We start from the raw sequence: 19,459 nt of genomic DNA on the forward strand, positions 1-19,459 counted from the left end.
TTGCGTCGTGTGCGAGCATCCGCGTAGCCAGGAGCTAAAATAGAACTTGGTTCTATTTGTGACGCTTGACGCGCTTCAAGTCCCGCCTCTCCCATCTCCTCATTGGTTTTTAGGAGCATATATCCACGTGGGTGATTGAAAGATGAACTGAGGTCCACACTCTAGCTGGTAGTGGTAATGCACCTAACATTGGTTGCCAACTGCCATATAATGTCCAAAGAAGAAGAAGCCTGAAGAAGGAGATATTACTCAAAACAAACTTTTACCCTTTTATCTGTGGATTAATTGCCGGAGTAGAGGACCGTGTGCATTTCAGGTAAAATAGCAACCCAATGTTTTTATACCAGGACAAATGAGCTAGCAACAGCAAGCTAGCTAGCTAAATTGCCATAAATGTGTAGTGCTTTTTGACCTGTCCCCAAATGAATATAATTGGTTCAGAGTTAGTTTTGATATTTCAACCTGCACGTCCTGATCGCGTCTGGTGTGAATGGACAAAATCAACATGCTCGCGATGGCGAACGCACGCGCGCAAGTAGTCTGGTCAGCATGTAACAATTAGAGGCATTTGTGTGAACAGTAACCTGGGGAAGGTTTTCTGTAGTATTATAAATGTAAGAGTTCTGAACTTCCTTAATAAGCACAATGTCTTGAGTAAAAGCCAAATTGGATTTATACCAAAACATCGCACGACCGATCATATTTACACCATACACACCCTGATAGATAAACATGTCAACCAAAATAATACCAAAATGTACGTTTGCTTTATCGACTTCCAAAAAGCATTTGATTCTATTTGGCATACAAGACTGTTCTACAAAGTTATTGAAAGTGGTGTAGGGGGTAAAACATATGACATAATAAAATCAGTGTATACTGGCAATACATGCAGCATCAAAATTGTCAAGAAAATAACAGAATTCTTTAACCAGGGGCGGGGCCTTCGTCAGGGATGCAATCTGAGCCCTGCACTCTTCAATATTTACATCAACGAATTGGCCACTATTCTAGAAAAATCCTCAGCCCCTGGTGTTAGTCTCCACAATTCAGAGGTTAAATGCCTACTCTTCGCAGATGACCTGCGCCTGCTGTCACCCACAGCACATGGCCTACAGCAGAGCCTGGACCTGCTAGAGCAGTACTGGCAGACGTGGGCCCTGGCAGTAAACCCCAAAAATTCAAAAATAATGAGAGAGAGAGAGAGCGCTCAGTACTTTTGGTTGTCCAGTCGTAGAGTCCCAGTGAAGTCATACAGGTGTCTGTTGGGCTCTTCACACTCCAGACAGCCAGAGAGACCCATCAGCTCCTCCAGAGACTGGAGACCAGCTGTGAGAGGGAGACCCTGAAATACACACACACACCCTGTTAGAGCAGGTACACAAACACAGTCCCATCACCAGCTCCTCCGGAGGTTGATAAAGCACAGCGTTGGGGGTCATTCCGCACACGTCTCACCTGTCTGATCTTCAGGTTGGTTTCTCCGTCCAGGTTGGAGGTCTCAGTATAACACATGGCCTGAGGCTCACTGTGGAGAGAGATGGAGTCCAACTTTACCACAACATTCATCTATGCAACGGTCAAATGACATTATTGAATCATTGATCAAACATAATGGTGACAACCCTCAATGCCTCCCCTATTACTACCCTGACAATACTGATCAAACACTACTTTAACTAACACTGACCACACAAAAACACAAGACCGCAAACCAACCTGGAGGACACTATGACCATGTCAGCTGGAAGATGCTGCCCATTGGTCACCTTCACTATGTCTCCTACTGCCACCTTGTGGCCAGGACGCAGCAATGCAACAGCATGAGGTCAGAATGACATTGAAAATGGATGGTGGTGGAGGGAGAGAGAGGGAGGGTGGTGGTGGAGGGAGAGAGAGAGAGGGAGGGTGGTGGTGGAGGGAGAGAGAGAGAGAGGGAGGGTGGTGGTGGAGGGAGAGAGAGAGAGAGGGAGGGTGGTGGTGGAGGGAGAGAGAGAGAGAGGGAGGGTGGTGGTGGAGGGAGAGAGAGAGAGAGGGAGGGTGGTGGTGGAGGGAGAGAGAGAGGGTGGTGGTGGAGGGAGAGAGAGAGGGTGGTGGTGGAGGGAGAGAGAGAGAGGGAGGGTGGTGGTGGAGGGAGAGAGAGAGAGGGAGGGTGGTGGTGGAGGGAGAGAGAGAGAGGGAGGGTGGTGGTGAAGAGAGGGAGAGAGAGGGAGGGTGGTGGTGAAGAGAGGTAGAGAGAGGGAGGGTGGTGGAGAGAGGTAGAGAGAGGGAGAGAGAAGGAGGGTGGTGGAGAGAGGGAGAGAGGGAGAGAGAGGGAGAGTGGTGGAGAGAGGGAGAGAGGGAGAGAGAGGGATGGTAGAGATAGAGAGAGAGGGATGGTGGTGGAGGGAGAGAGGGGGATGGTGGTGGAGGGAGAGAGGGGGATGGTGGTGGAGGGAGAGAGGGGGATGGTGGTGGAGGGAGAGAGGGGGATGGTGGTGGAGGGAGAGAGGGGGATGGTGGTGGAGGGAGAGAGGGGGAGGGTGGTGGAGGGAGAGAGGGGGAGGGAGAGAGGGGGAGGGTGGAGGAGGGAGAGAGAGGGAGGGTGGAGAGAGGGAGAAAGAAAGTGACAGTGAGCAGCAAGTAGCTTTACTGTGAATGTTTGACGCGTCCCTCAGTCAGAGCAAGCTGCTCAGCATTAGATACAAAGGATACTCAACAACGTGGAGAAAGATGCCAGAGAACATTCTGGAGAGGTACAGAATGAGCCATGCAGTCTTTATTACTAGGGCCCAGAGTTTTCCTTCACCATATCACCTGATGAGGAAAAACTCTGGGCCCTAGTTACAGGCTGCAACTAAAGTTAGGACTTTTTCCATGTTCAGGTTGTGTGTTGTGGAAAGTGTGGGCTCCATCTGTAACCACTAGTCAGACAGGCTGTTGAGAGGATGAGGGTAATGGTACCTGTTTCCATATGATGGTCTGCCAGGCTCCATTCCTCAGAACTGAGACACAAAGACAACAGAGCTGTTAGCCTAAACATGTCATATACTGCTGCTCTTTCCTAAAGCACAACTGTCTATTCCCTTAAGCCACATGGAATTCACTCATGAAACTGACTAGCACGGCTTCACACATGTCCAATACCTGTGGTCTTTTTCTTGTTGACTGTGTTGTCTGCCTTGTGTCTTTGCTGTAAAGAGACAGAGAGGGGGTGTGAGCTCCTTACCAGTCTCCCTCCCTTTTTCTTTCACATTAGATGCACAAGAATGGCTCTGTGCTGGCTAAGCAATTGTTTTGGAACAGAGGGGGAGATTTATAAACTCTGCAGGGTGTTGTTCCACAGCGGAGGAGATGACCTGCGACTGCTGACCTGTCTCTGTTGACCTGTCTCTGTTGACCTGTCTCTGCTGACCTGTCTCTGCTGACCTGTCTCTGCTGACCTGTCTCTGCTGACCTGTGACCGTCCTACTTACATAGTCCTCTATGATCTCTTTGATCCCGGCCACAGTGAGGATGAAGATGAGTGGTACTAGAGTGGTGTAACGACCCGTAGGAGACACATCAGGGATTTGCTGAGGAAGAACGCAGAGACAATGTTGAGGAAACGCTGACGGTTTGGTTAGACACGGTCAGGCTGTCAGTGCAGGTTACAGATAGAAATGTAATGGATAGAGCTGATTTGTTTCATAGTTCTACTCCACAGAGAATCATATCTTGTCTTGACAACACATTTCTATCTGAACGCTCTAGGACGTTGCACCCTCCAGAGTAAACCACATGTAGTGGGCGTGGCCTACCTGCATCAGGGCGATGAAGAGGAAGAAGGCGTTGGCGGCCCGGCGGATCTGCTCGTACAGGAAACGAGGCAAGAAGGTGAGCACCCCGTACTTAGTGGTACTGAGAAGGAGGAGAAGTAGGAGGAGGGATACATGTACAACACAGGGTTAGTCACCACGGTAATGAAACACAAATACGCACACCAAAAAAGTAATCCCCCTTGGGCTGTGAGTATACTGTAGTCAAAAATAGGGAGTTTGATTTTCTTTTTTCTCTGTGTTCTCCAGGGTAACACAGAGGTAGTCACTAGAGTTTAAATCCCTTCTTCAAAACATTTGTCAAAAATCTCCACTAAAATGATCGATGCACATGAAACCCCATTACAGAGACAACACAATTAGACTCAAAATGTCCTCTGGCGGTGAAACGGGAATATTTAAGATTAATAAAGTTAATAGTAATTAAAACAATGATTAGCATATTTATGTTTTCCCTTTTCTGTAATGCACATGATTTCCAGTGTGCTATTTGTGACACTCATTTGTGTACTGGTTGATGGTCACTAGACCTGTTAGGGATGTTCTGGATAGTTCTCATATCGTTAACAGTGAATGACGTGAGAGCTACTGAAGGTGTAAGGACCGAGGACACAGTGACTCTTATAGTGTTGATGACAATATGAATACCGTGTGATTCTGTAGCAGCTGGCAACGTCAGTGCCTTCTGTTTTGACTTGGTACAATCCTCTCAGGCGGACGTTTAGAGAACATTGAGTGGTGTCTGGTTAGAATATAAAAAGGCCCGTCTCCAGGAGATGCATGATGCAACTTGCAACTTGTAATTGAACTGATTTTGATCTGGGTTTTCAACGACTGCCCTCCTTTTTGTTCAACTGGAAATTCCTGTTACAGGCAGCAAAACATTACCGGATCAGGTAGCACTTTACTATACCCAGCATTATAACCATGTCATAACAGCTGACATAACCTATCATAACATGGCTATAACACTGTCATGACACATATTTAGACCTGTTGGACATATTTTTATGGCTGGTTATGACACCTACATAAGAGAGTGTCAAAACCCACCACACAAGGAAAAACATTCCATTACACTATAGCCTACATGTCAACAGTATGTTCATGTTATTTTAACATGTTCTGAAATGTGAGAATACCCCTAGCCCACAGACCTCCACCGCCTCCGTTTCATCGGGCCTTCTCTGGCTGTCTGGAGGCTTTTTCTCGGCGTGGCCCTTAAAAAAATGGTCTCCCTGCAACGAGCCCAGTCACACACAAAGACCAGGATACCAAACAGCAGACGCAACAGCTGAACCGGATACACACACACACGTGCAAGCACGCACACACATACACACACCCCTTCTTCTGGTACCACAGTGTGGTGAGATAAGCACATCTGACCCACACATTAAAGCTGCTTTTATCTAATCTAACAGACAAATGATGAAGTGTATTTTCTTAGTCCAAGTTAAGTGACACAGGATGGTCATAATGCTTTATGACAGTGCCATAAAGAGTATTTTATACAAGTTAGAATTCATCACAACAACAAAGGACATAAGAAACAAACTTCCAAACGAAAGGAAACTTCTTGGCAGGAAAAAAACACAATTGAATAAATGCAGGTGTCATAACCATCCATAACATAATACAATATGTCACAGGTGTAAATATATGGGTCATGACAGTGTTTTGACCATTTATGACAAGTTATGACAAGTTATGTCAGCTGTTATGACACATTATGACATGGTTATGACCGTGGCATAACATGTTATGGCGCTGGGTGTCAAGTAAAGTGTTACCAAGGATCTATTATGGGCTGCACAACTTCACACTCCCACAAATGGACCGAACCTCACTGTTCAAAGCTTTATATTTAGACCAGACCTCCTAAATAGGGGTGTATGAGGCCTTGGGAGGCTCACCTTGTCAGTCAGTCACCTGTATTGCTCAGACAACAGCAATTATTAGCATTGACAATAGCCAGCAGCTGTAAGAGCTTTTTGAGAGACAAAAATAACTGCCAGCCTTCCCTTCAGGGTCCGTCGTTATCCTGGCCAATATAGCTAAGTCAAGGGTTTGTGTGTGTGTATGTTTGTGTGTGTGTACGTTTGTGTGTGTGTGTGTGTACATTTGTGTGTGTGTGTGTAAGAGAGTATCTAAATCCTCCATCACATGTAAATCTCCTTGGAGATGAGCCCACAGTCACACAAAGACCAGGACATCAAATAGCAGACATAACAACAGCTGCTGACCCAGATACACACACCTTCTTCTGGTACCTCAGTGTGTTGAGATAAAACATCTGATTCACACGTAAAAGCTGCTTATATCTAATCTAACAAATGATACACACAAGTTCTGTCATAAATGAGTTGGTTGCTAGTGTTCGCTGTCTAGACAGGGGAAAAATGTGTGTTTCTAATGTGGCCATGTAATTGCTGTGATGGTATCAGGGTAGTTTATGGTTGTGGTAATTACAGTATATTGAGATGTAACAGATCTATGGTGGTCGTCTGAGTGTTACTGTGGTTACTGTGTTTGTTAATGAGTTATGATTGCGCCTAGAGACTGATGTATGGTCCGTTTTTACATTTCTTCCCCAATGGTTAAGGTTAGGAAACTGCCGAGTTTAAGCTGATCCTGGAGCTGTGTCTAGGGACTACATCTACGCCAAGTATTTGTTAATGGTGGTTGTGTTTCTGTGGCGACTGATTAACAGGCGGAGGAGATTTTCACTCATGCACAGGGACAAAAGGACACAGGGACACATAATACCTCAATTACCTCGACTAACCGGTGCACCCGCACATTGACTCGCTTTTGTTATTTTACTGCTGCTGTTTAATTATTAGTTAATTTTATTTTCTATTTTTTTTTACTTATCTATTTTTTTTCTTAAAAACTTCTTAAAACATTGTTGGTTAAGGGCTTGTAAGTAAGCATTTCACTGTAAGGTCTACACCTGTTGTATTCGGCGCATGTGACAAATACAATTTGATTTGATACAGACACAGTGTCCCTGTGTCTGTATCAAATCAAACAGGGACACAGGGCTTTGAATAAAACATGTAGTGAAGGCAGAGAAGAGGTGGAAGAGGAAAACAGAAGAGGGGATAAGAGCTATAGGGATTTAATCTCAGACTAATCAATAGGACCAGTAAAGCCCTAAAACACAAAACACAGACATACACAGGGCATGGCTCCAGAGCCAGACTGTCCAATCAAAGGCCAGTAAAAGGCCTGGTGATCCAATGAGACAATTTGATGAAGGCCCACCTTAATCTCATTAACGGACCTGAAATAGGCCCCTTTCAGAGCAGAATTGAATCTCCTGAAGGTAAAGACAGATCGGTGAGGTGTGTTTGCCGATTGCCGCACGTAACTAGGACCTGATGGATTCTATAGGCGGCAGGGTAATGTTCGGGGGGGCGTAGTCTCCTAAATGTTCCAGATAGAGTTGTAAGGCATATAGAGCCAACATGATTTCCTATTCTACATAACAGAGAAGCATAACTATTCTATTTGAACATTCCGACACTGCTGCACACCACTGAACTCAACCCTATCTCCTCAAGCCAACATAAATACATTGAGGGGTAATAACAAATGTAAACAATACATTGGTGTGCAAAGCTATATGACTCAACATGTATAGCTCCAGTGTTGTCGTCACCATCGAATATGCAGCCGACAGCTGGGAGGGTGGTTGTAAAAGATATTCCACACAAATGAAGATTCCGTTTGGGCCCTACCCAGAACCCTGCCCACGAGAGATAGCCACACACCAAATCATTAACCAACTAGTTGTGAATGTTGTCGCTTTAGAGACTGGATTTGTTAAGGCCAGATCCCCTGCCTACCAGCGTTGGGAACAATTTAAATTCCAGGGAATTCAGAAAGTAAGCCAAATTAAAATAAAAAATGTTCCTAATTGAAAAGCATTGAAGATGATTGTAATTGAAGTGTACTTCCTGAATTGAAGGAATGAGTGTCCATTTTAAAATGTAGTGTGAGAAGGTTGCCTCATCTGGTCAGGACAGCACAGAGTAAAATGACCAGTGACCAGACCTGGATCATACACTAGATCTTGTTATTTTTCCTGAGCAAAACAAATTTCTTTCAAACTTTGAATGGAACCTGTTCTATTCTGTTTCATGCTAGGCTACTAAATGTCTACCATTACATTATTAACTCTCTGTAGTTACTTTTCTTTCAGTGCCTGCTTTAAAAATACATGAGTCATTATTGATTAAAGGAATAGTTCACCCAAATTACAAAATTACACATTGGTTTCCTTACCCTGTAAGTAGTCTATGGACAAGGTATGACAGAAATCCATGCTTTGGTTTAGTTTCCCAGGCACTAACAATTTAGCATATGTGGCACAAATCCCATTCAAGTCATGGGGCCGATCATGTCCAAATCAACCGAAAATATCTTAAATTGATTGTGAAGCTCAACAAAAAACCTTAGATGTTTTGATATGATGCGGCAAAAAAAAATGCTAATATCGGTCACATGACAGTAGCCTAAATGTTCATGTGAAGCACTTTCCTCAGACTGGCACTAACAGGGGAGTCGTAAAACAATAACCCGTTGATGCCTTTCTCCAATCATTGGAGGTCATTTAATACAAAATTGATTATAATTTACAACCATAATTTACTGTTCCATAAATGGCCCATTATCTCCTATAGCCTATCAATAATAAGACCATTGGGCTATCACAAAAACAATTTAACTAAAACAAAATTAAAATAAGAAAACAAATTCCTAAAATGATCAACAAACTGTATTGTAGGCAATCATAATATCACAAACCGTCTGGAAAGGCAATTGAAGTCTGTATTCAGTGACTTGATGATAATGATGCTGTAGCCAGATGAAATCTTACCTGACATGGTTATCACAGAACTTGGTGTTCTGAGGTTGGTTGAGCAGAATCGTCCGCGCCGTGGCATCTGTGGGATCCGCCTGAGAAGTAGTCCCGGACATCTCATCATCTGCCTTGCGGTAGCCGGCGGATGAGCAAGAGGGTCCTGCACGGTTCGATTGATGGGAGAAAGTTGAGGCTAGGGTAAGTATGTGTGTGTGGGAGACAGAAATACGAGACGTTGTTTACAGTTAAAACGTGGAGGGCAGAAACAACAGGTAGGTAGGGCTAACTGTATGCTGATGTAAGCTGGCGGAGTGGCGGTCGATGTCAATGACTTTTCCCCCTCCCCATTCCAAACAGCCCCTCTTCTTTCAGTGCGCTCTCGCCTCGCTCCGCGCTATTGCACCATCACCAATACACACACAAGCCGCTCAACGCCCACGGGACCCTCTGTATAGAATGTGCTGAGGGATGTACAATGTTCAAACAAACACCGTTGGTTTGACTCCTTTTATCGTTGCAGAAACCTTGTGTATTTGTTTATCTAACACCATGGGGACTTGTTACATCGTCCTATGTGCGCACAGAGCACCTGCATTATCACCCAAGAGAACCTGAACCGACGCTGCATGAATCGCGCGACACTGCTTCCATACTGGGTCCCCCCTCTTTTGTGGATGTCTCGTTTAAAATCAAGGCGAAGCAGCGATCCGCCACACCCATTGCGCGTCGGAGAAACATTGTCTATCATCCGGCTGCGCTAAATAACGGAGGGGGGGAGTGAATGGCAAGCAGTTCTGGACGTTACGGAATAGTTTACCCAGCTGGCACAACAAGCCTCGGCGAGGACAGCTGGAGCACGCCCGTCACTCGTCTCCTTTCCCTCGGCCTCGCTGTTGGGTAAGCTCCCGAGTCCTGGTTGTGAGAATACCCCAAGCCCACAGACCTCCACTGCTTCCGTTTCATCGGGCCGTCTCTGGCGGTCTAGAAAAGCCTTTTTCTCGGCGTGGCTCTTAAAAATTGTCTCCCTGCAACGCGTATTAGATGATGCTCCGACACCAGACAACCGCCCCAGTCTCCCGCGAAAGCTTGACTACGGGTGTTCCCATCTGAGGGCGGGCTGAGGGCTCCGGATTTAAAGGGACAGTAGCCCCCTGAGCGAGGCTGGTATAGTGTCTGCTGTCTGACATGTTTTTTTGCAGGCTCGTTTTACCAGTTTATATTACACTTGTAAAGGGACGCGTCATCCATCAAGAGGGCACGTTCCTCAGTTTCCCACACTGTTTTCTGGGGCCTTAAGGTTCAGTCACTACATTCACTATGCAGGGCAGGCTATATGAAATCATAGCCACAAACTGCAATATTGGCCCTAATGCAGCTCCATTTCAGGTTCTACTCCAAACTTCACCAGCAATCAATTCTTACAAGATTGGGCCCTGTCTGGATCGCCTTGTGGGGCTGGAATTGAAAACATCCATCATTATTCCATCAATAATTCAGAACAAGTATAAGAGGCAGCAGAGTTTCCTCTGTGTAGAAGTGATTTCTGTGTTTAGCCTCTGTCAAATGACTAGGCTGAAATGGCCCGGTTGAAAGCAGAGCAGCTGGTCATTATAGCCCCTGATAGCATCAATATTCATACACATCCTGTTTTCCACTGGAATGAGGACAGGGACACATGTCTAGGAGGAGTGGAGATCACAGTAAGGTCTTGTCAGGCAGATCAGGTAAGCATCCAGCGTGCAGGAAGGGACATATGAACCACATACAGGTGTCACAGTGTAGAAGGGACATATGAATCACATACAGGTGTCACAGTGTAGAAGGGACATATGAATCACATACAGGTGTCACAGTGTGGAAGGGACATATGAATCACATACAGGTGTCACAGTGTAGAAGGGACATATGAACCACATACAGGTGTCACAGTGTAGAAGGGACATATGAACCACATACAGGTGTCACAGTGTGGAAGGGACATATGAATCACATACAGGTGTCACCGTGTAGAAGGGACATATGAATCACATACAGGTGTCACAGTGTGGAAGGGACATATGAACCACATACAGGTGTCACAGTGTAGAAGGGACATATGAACCACATACAGGTGTCACAGTGTGGAAGGGACATATGAACCACATACAGGTGTCACAGTGTGGAAGGGACATATGAACCACATACAGGTGTCACCGTGTAGAAGGGACATATGAACCACATACAGGTGTCACAGTGTGCGCAGGCTTAAAAACAATTTATGCTTGATCTGAAAATGTGGTCGGAGGCTTCGTATGGAGGGTGTGACGCAGTTGTGGACCCTCCAGAGGCTTGCGGAGGCCAAATTGATTTCCGTACCGCATCGCCGTGCGCCTCCCAAATTTAGTAACAATGCGGAGGGCTCCGTAGAGATCCGCATTGACATGATTGGTTGACGGTAGGTGGGGGCGGGAGGTCCTGTATAAACACAAACTTACTTCCTTCACAACAGCTCTGCTCAACAGCTCTGCACTGCTCCTCGAAGCGCAAGAAGAATGAATGCCCTGACTTCTGCAGAGGCCGTATCCCTGTAAATGCTTCACGGCCAATGCAGACGTCAGATTGACCATGCAGCGCCTTTTAGGATATGTTGAATCAGGTGCTAGAGCTGTTCTGGAACAAAATCCTGCACACATAGCAGACATCCAGGACCAAATGTTCCAACCCCTCATAAAGATTCATGCAGGGAGCCTCCTGGTCGTCTGGGGCTAGTTCACAGGAGACAGAACGGGTCAAAGGTCTTCTGAGCAGACTGATCACCGTGGTCACGTTCCCCTGCTCAGACATTGCATGCATCAACCAATGGTTGCCTGCCACGTCATCGACTGTGCCGTTAGGCACCAGATTGCTATAAAATATGTGGTTAGCTGATACGTAAAATACCTATCCAGGCGTTGTAAGATCTGGCATGTGTCAGAAATGCCTGCGCAGAGGAACGCACCATGTGTCTCCTCTCTCAGTGGCCTATTGCCCAGTAACCAACAGGCCAATAAATCACCTCCCACCATCTATCTCACAGCTCACTGGGGAGAGAGAGGAGGAGAGGAGGTTGTGATCACGTAGGAGTGTATATATTTAGCTGAGGATGCAACAAGGTGAAAGACAATGGAGTGAAGAAAGAATAAGACAGCTACAGGGCCTCATGATGATTTGTTTTGATTAGGGCTGTCCCCGACTAAAACAAGTATTGGTCGACTGAAAGTCGTCTGTTCTTTTGACAAGGTGATTGGTCGACATTTTTAAACGTGTATTCTTCCATATGTAGACACACACCATGTATGCATTGAGCTTGTCTGATGCTTTAATAAGCACACCGTTTGATGAAATAAGACACACACGACACAAGAGGGAGCCAGAGATCAAGATAACCAGAAGTAAAAAACCTTAACCTGTCCCGACCATCCTCCGCCCGCTCCTAATGGCTTTCGCAGATTCTTCCTCTACTCTCCTGAAGTTGCCGGTAATAGGCTACACCCGGAGTCAGCAAACTTTCTCATGTGGAATGCCAATTTATCTTACCATTTCTACCAAACTGTGTGCCAGTTCTGGTTTTCATATGCACATTTTCGTGAAACAGTTTCATTTCATTTATAATAACGTCTTCATATCTCAAAATCATTGTCATGTGGTTAATAAAAATTATATCCAAATCTAAATGAAAATGACACAAACCTAAAAAGTAACTTCTATTGCCAACTACTGTATGTAAAAATAGCCGATAAAGCCAAATAGTAACAACACTGCAGCCTGCAGGTAGAAAATATCCTGATAAAAAAATAAATATCCTGTAAATCACATTGGCTACGCATGGCCTGTCTGCAACCAACTTGAAACATTCAACTTGGGTCTGAGTTTGCAAAGCTGTCATCAAGGCAAAGGGTGGCTACTTTGAAGAATCTCAAATATAAAATATATTTTGATTTGTTTAACACTCTTTTGGTTACTACATGATTCCATATGTGTTATTTCATAGTTTTGATGTCTTCACTATTATTCTACAATGTAGAAAATAGTAAAAATAAAGAAAAACTCTTGAATGAGTAGGTGTGTCCAAACTTTTGACTGGTACTGTATATATATATATATACAGTATATACATATATGCTACTGCAACAACAACAAAAAAATCTTGGTTGACTAACAGCCTATCGACTTGTCGACTAATTGTGGTCAGCCCTAGTTTTGATGATTTGTTTAAATTCTTCTCCTCCTTTCTCCCTTCTTTCTCTCCAACTCCCTTACTTCCTTTCACTCTCTCTTCTACTCCTTTCTTCCCACTCTGCTCTCTCCATTCCTCCTCTACCTCTCCTCATCCTTCCTGTACACCTCCACTCTACCTCTCTTCATCCTTCCTGTACACCTCCACTCTACCTCTCTTCATCCTTCCCGTACACCTCCACTCTACCTCTCTTCATCCTTCCCGTACACCTCCACTCTACCTCTCTTCATCCTTCCCGTACACCTCCACTCTACCTCTCTTCATCCTTCCCGTACACCTCCACTCTACCTCTCTTCATCCTTCCCGTACACCTCCACTCTACCTCTCTTCATCCTTCCCGTACACCTCCACTCTACCTCTCTTCATCCTTCCCGTACACCTCCACTCTACCTCTTCATCCTTCCCGTACATCTCCACTCTACCTCTCTTCATCCTTCCCGTACACCTCCACTCTACCTCTCTTCATCCTTCCCGTACACCTCCACTCTACCTCTCTTCATCCTTCCCGTACACCGCCACTCTACCTCTCTTCATCCTTCCCGTACACCTCCACTCTACCTCTCTTCATCCTTGCCGTACACCTCCACTCTACCTCTCTTCATCCTTCCCGTACACCTCCACTCTACCTCTCTTCATCCTTACCGTACACCTCCACTCTACCTCTCTTCATCCTTCCCGTACACCTCCACTCTACCTCTCTTCATCCTTCCCGTACACCTCCACTCTACCTCTCTTCATCCTTCCCGTACACCTCCACTCTACCTCTCTTCATCCTTCCCGTACACCTCCACTCTACCTCTCTTCATCCTTCCCGTACACCTCCACTCTACCTCTCTTCATCCTTCCCGTACACCTCCACTCTACCTCTCTTCATCCTTCCCGTACACCTCCACTCTACCTCTCTTCATCCTTCCCGTACACCTCCACTCTACCTCTCTTCATCCTTCCCGTACACCTCCACTCTACCTCTCTTCATCCTTCCCGTACACCTCCACTCTACCTCTCTTCATCCTTCCCGTACACCTCCACTCTACCTCTTCATCCTTCCCGTACATCTCCACTCTACCTCTCTTCATCCTTCCCGTACACCTCCACTCTACCTCTCTTCATCCTTCCCGTACACCTCCACTCTACCTCTCTTCATCCTTCCCGTACACCTCCACTCTACCTCTCTTCATCCTTCCCGTACACCGCCACTCTACCTCTCTTCATCCTTCCCGTACACCTCCACTCTACCTCTCTTCATCCTTCCCGTACACCTCCACTCTACCTCTCTTCATCCTTACCGTACACCTCCACTCTACCTCTCTTCATCCTTACCGTACACCTCCACTCTACCTCTCTTCATCCTTCCCGTACACCTCCACTCTACCTCTCTTCATCCTTCCCGTAACGCTCCACTCTACCTCTCTTCATCCTTCCCGTACACCTCCACTCTCCCTCTCTTCATCCTTCCCGTACACCTCCACTCTACCTCTCTTCATCCTTCCCGTACACCTCCACTCTACCTCTCTTCATCCTTCCTGTACACCTCCACTCTACCTCTCTTCATCCTTCCCGTACACCTCCACTCTACCTCTCTTCATCCTTCCCGTACCTCTCCACTCTCCCTCTCTTCATCCTTACCGTACCACTCCACTCTACCTCTCTTCATCCTTACCGTACACCTCCACCCCCTCTCTCTTCATCCTTACCGTACACCTCCACTCTACCTCTCTTCATCCTTACCGTACACCTCCACTCTACCTCTCTTCATCCTTCCTGTACACCTCCACTCTACCTCTCTTCATCCATCCCGTACACCTCCACTCTACCTCTCTTCATCCTTCCCGTACACCTCCACTCTACCTCTCTTCATCCTTCCCGTACACCTCCACTCTACCTCTCTTCATCCTTCCCGTACCTCTCCACTCTACCTCTCTTCATCCTTACCGTACACCTCCACTCTACCTCTCTTCATCCTTACCGTACACCTCCACCCCCTATCTCTTCATCCTTACCGTACACCTCCACTCTACCTCTCTTCATCCTTACCGTACACCTCCACTCTACCTCTCTTCATCCTTACCGTACACCTCCACTCTACCTCTCTTCATCCTTACCGTACCTCTCCACTCTACCTCTCTTCATCCTTACCGTACACCTCCACTCTACCTCTCTTCATCCTTACCGTACACCTCCACTCTACCTCTCTTCATCCTTCCCGTACACCTCCACTCTACCTCTCTTCATCCTTCCCGTACACCTCCACTCTACCTCTCTTCATCCTTACCGTACACCTCCACTCTACCTCTCTTCATCCTTCCCGTACACCTCCACTCTAACTCTCTTCATCATTCCCGTACACCTCCACTCTACCTCTCTTCATCCTTCCCGTACACCTCCACTCTACCTCTCTTCATCCTTCCCGTACACCTCCACTCTACCTCTCTTCATCCTTACCGTACACCTCCACTCTACCTCTCTTCATCCTTCCCGTACACCTCCACTCTACCTCTCTTCATCCTTACCGTACATCTCCACTCTACCTCTCTTCATCCTTACCGTACACCTCCACTCTACCTCTCTTCATCCTTACCGTACCACTCCACTCTACCTCTCTTCATCCTTACCGTACACCTCCACTCTACCTCTCTTCATCCTTACCGTACACCTCCACTCTACCTCTCTTCATCCTTACCGTACACCTCCACTCTACCTCTCTTCATCCTTACCGTACACCTCCACTCTAACTCTCTTCATCCTTACCGTACACCTCCACTCTACCTCTCTTCATCCTTACCGTACACCTCCACTCTACCTCTCTTCATCCTTACCGTACACCTCCACTCTACCTCTCTTCATCCTTACCGTACACCTCCACTCTACCTCTCTTCATCCTTACCGTACCTCTCCACTCTACCTCTCTTCATCCTTACCGTACACCTCCACTCTACCTCTCTTCATCCTTCCCGTACACCTCCACTCTACCTCTCTTCATCCTTCCCGTACACCTCCACTCTACCTCTCTTCATCCTTCCCGTACACCTCCACTCTACCTCTCTTCATCCTTCCCGTACACCTCCACTTTACCTCTCTTCATCCTTCCCGTACACCTCCACTCTACCTCTCTTCATCCTTCCCGTACACCTCCACTCTACCTCTCTTCATCCTTCCCGTACACCTCCACTCTACCTCTCTTCATCCTTCCCGTACACCTCCACTCTACCTCTCTTCATCCTTACCGTACACCTCCACTCTACCTCTCTTCATCCTTACCGTACACCTCCACTCTACCTCTCTTCATCCTTACCGTACATCTCCACTCTACCTCTCTTCATCCTTACCGTACACCTCCACTCTACCTCTCTTCATCCTTACCGTACACCTCCACGTTACCTCTCTTCATCCTTACCGTACACCTCCACTCTCTCTCTCTTCATCCTTACCGTACACCTCCACTCTACCTCTCTCTTCCCACCTCTTTCCCACTCTCTCTCCCTCTCCTCTCTTCTCCACTCTACCTTTAATTCCTAGCAGATCGATATTGGCCGTCTCAGCAGCCTGTTCCAGCTCTGATTTATCCCTGAGTAGATCAATGGCTCTGTGTTTCTCCTCCCTGATGGATCAATGGCTCTGTGTTCCTCCTCCCTGATGGATCAATGGATCTGTGTTCCTCCTCCCTGATGGATCAATTGATCTGTGTTCCTCCTCCCTGAGCAGATCAATGGCTCTGTTCCTCCTCCCTGAGCAGATCAATGGATCTGTGTTCCTCCTCCCTGATGGATCAATGGATCTGTGTTCCTCCTCCCTGAGCAGATCAATGGATCTGTGTTCCTCCTCCCTGAGCAGATCAATGGATCTGTGTTCCTCCTCCCTGAGCAGATCAATGGATCTGTGTTCCTCCTCCCTGATGGATCAATGGCTCTGTGTTCCTCCTCCCTGAGCAGATCAATGGCTCTGTGTTCCTCCTCCCTGAGCAGATCAATGGATCTGTGTTCCTCCTCCCTGAGCTGATCAATGTTTCTCTGTTCTTCCTCCCTGAGCAGATCAATGGCTCTGTGTTCCTCCTCCCTGAGCAGATCAATGGCTCTGTGTTCCTCCTCCCTGAGAAGATCAATGGCTCTGTGTTCCTCCTCCCTGAGCAGATCAATGGCTCTGTGTTCCTCCTCCCTGAGCAGATCAATGGCTCTGTGTTCCTCCTCCCTGAGCAGATCAATGGCTCTGTGTTCCTCCTCACTGATGGATTACAAGCAGAAGCATCGACACCTCCGCAGCTCATTACTGATGCGCCAAGGTTGACTCAGCAGCTAACCCCTCCATAGGCTCAGTCAGTCACGCTATACAGCTACTACGACCAGAGCCCCTATACAGCATACTAACCTGGCCCTGGGCAGGTAAAACAGACCAGAGCCCCTATACAGCATACTAACCTGGCCCTGGGCAGGTGAAACAGACCAGAGCCACAATACAGCATACTAACTGTCACGCCCTGACTTTAGTTATATTTGGTTTCTTTATTATTTGGTTAGGTCAGGGTGTGACAAGGGAGGTTTGTTTAGTTTTTGTATTGTCTATGGGTTTTTGTCTTGTCTAGGGGTAATTAGGTTGATGGTGGCCTGGATGGGTTCCCAATCAGAGACAGCTGTTTATCGTTGTCTCTGATTGGGGAGCCTATTTAGGTTGCCATTTTCCAAGTTGGTTTTGTGGGTAGTTGTCCTTGTTAGTTGCCTGGATGCACTACGTTGGCGTCACGTGTCGGTTTGATATTTATTGTTTTGTTGGCGACATCGTTAAATAAATAAGTATGTACGCTCAAAACGCTGCGCCTTGGTCCACTCCTTTAAACGGCCGTGACACTAACCTGGCCCTGGGCAGGGGAAACGAAACAAACACCAAACAGACACGCCCCAACTCAAAACAAATCAGGTCACCAAGACCAGTAAAACTTTTATCATCTTGATATACCCACACATGCAATCAACAATAAATAAAGTCATACCTGGCAGGTATAGTCATGTCTTATCATCCCAGAAACACATCAATAGCTCAGTCAGACACAGCTAGGCTGTACTATACTGTATCCCTCTGTTCTTCTCTGGGTTGACCTCTGCCACCTTTTACCTGGTCCTGTGTTCCCTGGTCCTGTGTTCCCTGTTCCTGTGTTCTCTGTTCCTGTGTTCCCTGGCCCCGTGCCAGCTTTTCATGGCTATAAAGCAAGGCGCTGTTCTGAATAATGGATTGAGGGAGGCTGCATAATTCATACTATCTCTCTCCTGTATGGTTGGTGTCACCTCTCATACCCTGACTACACCGCACGCGACACGAGCGTTGCAAAATACATTTTGATATCTATATTATTCAATTATTGCACCCACACTGTTCGCGCGCGCCAACGAGCGTCTGCGTTGCCAAGGGCTAAAATAGAAGTTAGTTCTATTTGTGACGCAGATCGCACTGCAAGTCCTGCCTCTCCCATCTCCTCATTGGTTTATAGAAGCAGGTACCCACGTGCCATTTCCTCATTGGTTATATCCACGTGGGTGACTGAAAGATGAACGAGGTCGGTGGCGGTAATACACCTAATTTATGAAAGTTGCCAATTGCAATATAAAGTCCAGAGAAGAAAAAGCCTGGAAAGAGGAGAGATGACTAGAAACGATTCGGTTGACCATTTTGTGTGTGGATTAATTATCGGAGTAGAGGACCTTGTGCATTTCAGGTAAAATAACAACTCAATGTTTATATCCCAGGACAAATTAGCTAGCAACAGCAAGCTAGCTAAATAGGACAAATTAGCTAGCAAGTGCAAGCTAGCTAGCTAAATAGCCATAAATGTTTAATGCTTTTCGACCTGTCGTCAAATTAATGTAATTGGTTCAGAGTATGATTTGATATTTTAACCTGAGTTTCGAGATCGCGTTTGGTGTGGGGGGACAAAATACATTTATGCACGATGGCGCAAGCGCGCAGCCGGTTTGTGTTCCGTGTCAGCAGACACCCTGCCTCTGTGGCGTGGTGACCGTATTACCACCACACTGGCGGTCACAAGTCATGAATGCAGTCAAATTCCACGTGGTTGTTTAGTCATGGTAATTAGGCTTCTCCAAGCTCTGATGCTGCTGACGATCATTAGTAGCCTACCAAACTTGCTAACAGCCTGGTACTCAGCACTCTATGGTCCCTCTAATCACTTTGACATCAATGCAAATGTAATCGAAAATCTAATCAAACACTTCATGAGCTCATGTTGCGCAACATTTCTATAGGCTATGCTATTGTGTGAGAAAACAGAGTGATGGCCTCTATTAAAAAGAGGAGAATCCCATCAGTTTTCTATAGGCTAGGCCTAATATATTTATTTCTCAACTTTCCTAATATTAAGCACATTACTTGTCTTTACAACAGGAGTATAGCCTACCTGACTGGCATGAAAATGAACCACAGGAAAAGTGTCCTCCATTCGCTATTTAAGTGCATAGATGACATGTATCCCCCCCCCCCCCCCCCCCCCGTTTCAAGCCATATGCGTAATAATGGTCCATTCTAAATCAA

General features: G+C 46.4%; 1 protein-coding gene across 3 annotated transcripts in view; it reads right to left on the reverse strand.

Annotated features, from left to right (window-relative positions):
• Positions 1–19,459, reverse strand: part of LOC139531642 (phospholipid-transporting ATPase IB-like) — an 87,118-nt gene that overhangs the window by 58,570 nt on the left and 9,089 nt on the right. Inside the window, exons 1-9 of one of the 3 annotated variants that reach the window (XM_071328285.1) lie at positions 9,488–9,986; positions 8,686–8,830; positions 3,780–3,879; positions 3,456–3,554; positions 3,127–3,172; positions 2,944–2,984; positions 1,720–1,793; positions 1,459–1,528; positions 1,218–1,345 (exon numbers count right to left, since the gene is read on the reverse strand). In XM_071328285.1, coding sequence (XP_071184386.1) covers positions 1,218–1,345; positions 1,459–1,528; positions 1,720–1,793; positions 2,944–2,984; positions 3,127–3,172; positions 3,456–3,554; positions 3,780–3,879; positions 8,686–8,786 — 659 coding nt within the window. In that variant the 5' untranslated portion in view covers positions 8,787–8,830; positions 9,488–9,986. Of the gene's footprint in view, positions 1–1,217; positions 1,346–1,458; positions 1,529–1,719; positions 1,794–2,943; positions 2,985–3,126; positions 3,173–3,455; positions 3,555–3,779; positions 3,880–8,685; positions 8,831–9,487; positions 9,987–19,459 lie in introns of those variants that run through there. The other 2 variants (XM_071328284.1, XM_071328286.1) reach the window with 2 other exon arrangements.

This window comes from Salvelinus alpinus, chromosome 10 (genome assembly GCF_045679555.1).
Source record: "Salvelinus alpinus chromosome 10, SLU_Salpinus.1, whole genome shotgun sequence".
Taxonomy (NCBI): Eukaryota; Metazoa; Chordata; class Actinopteri; order Salmoniformes; family Salmonidae; genus Salvelinus; species Salvelinus alpinus.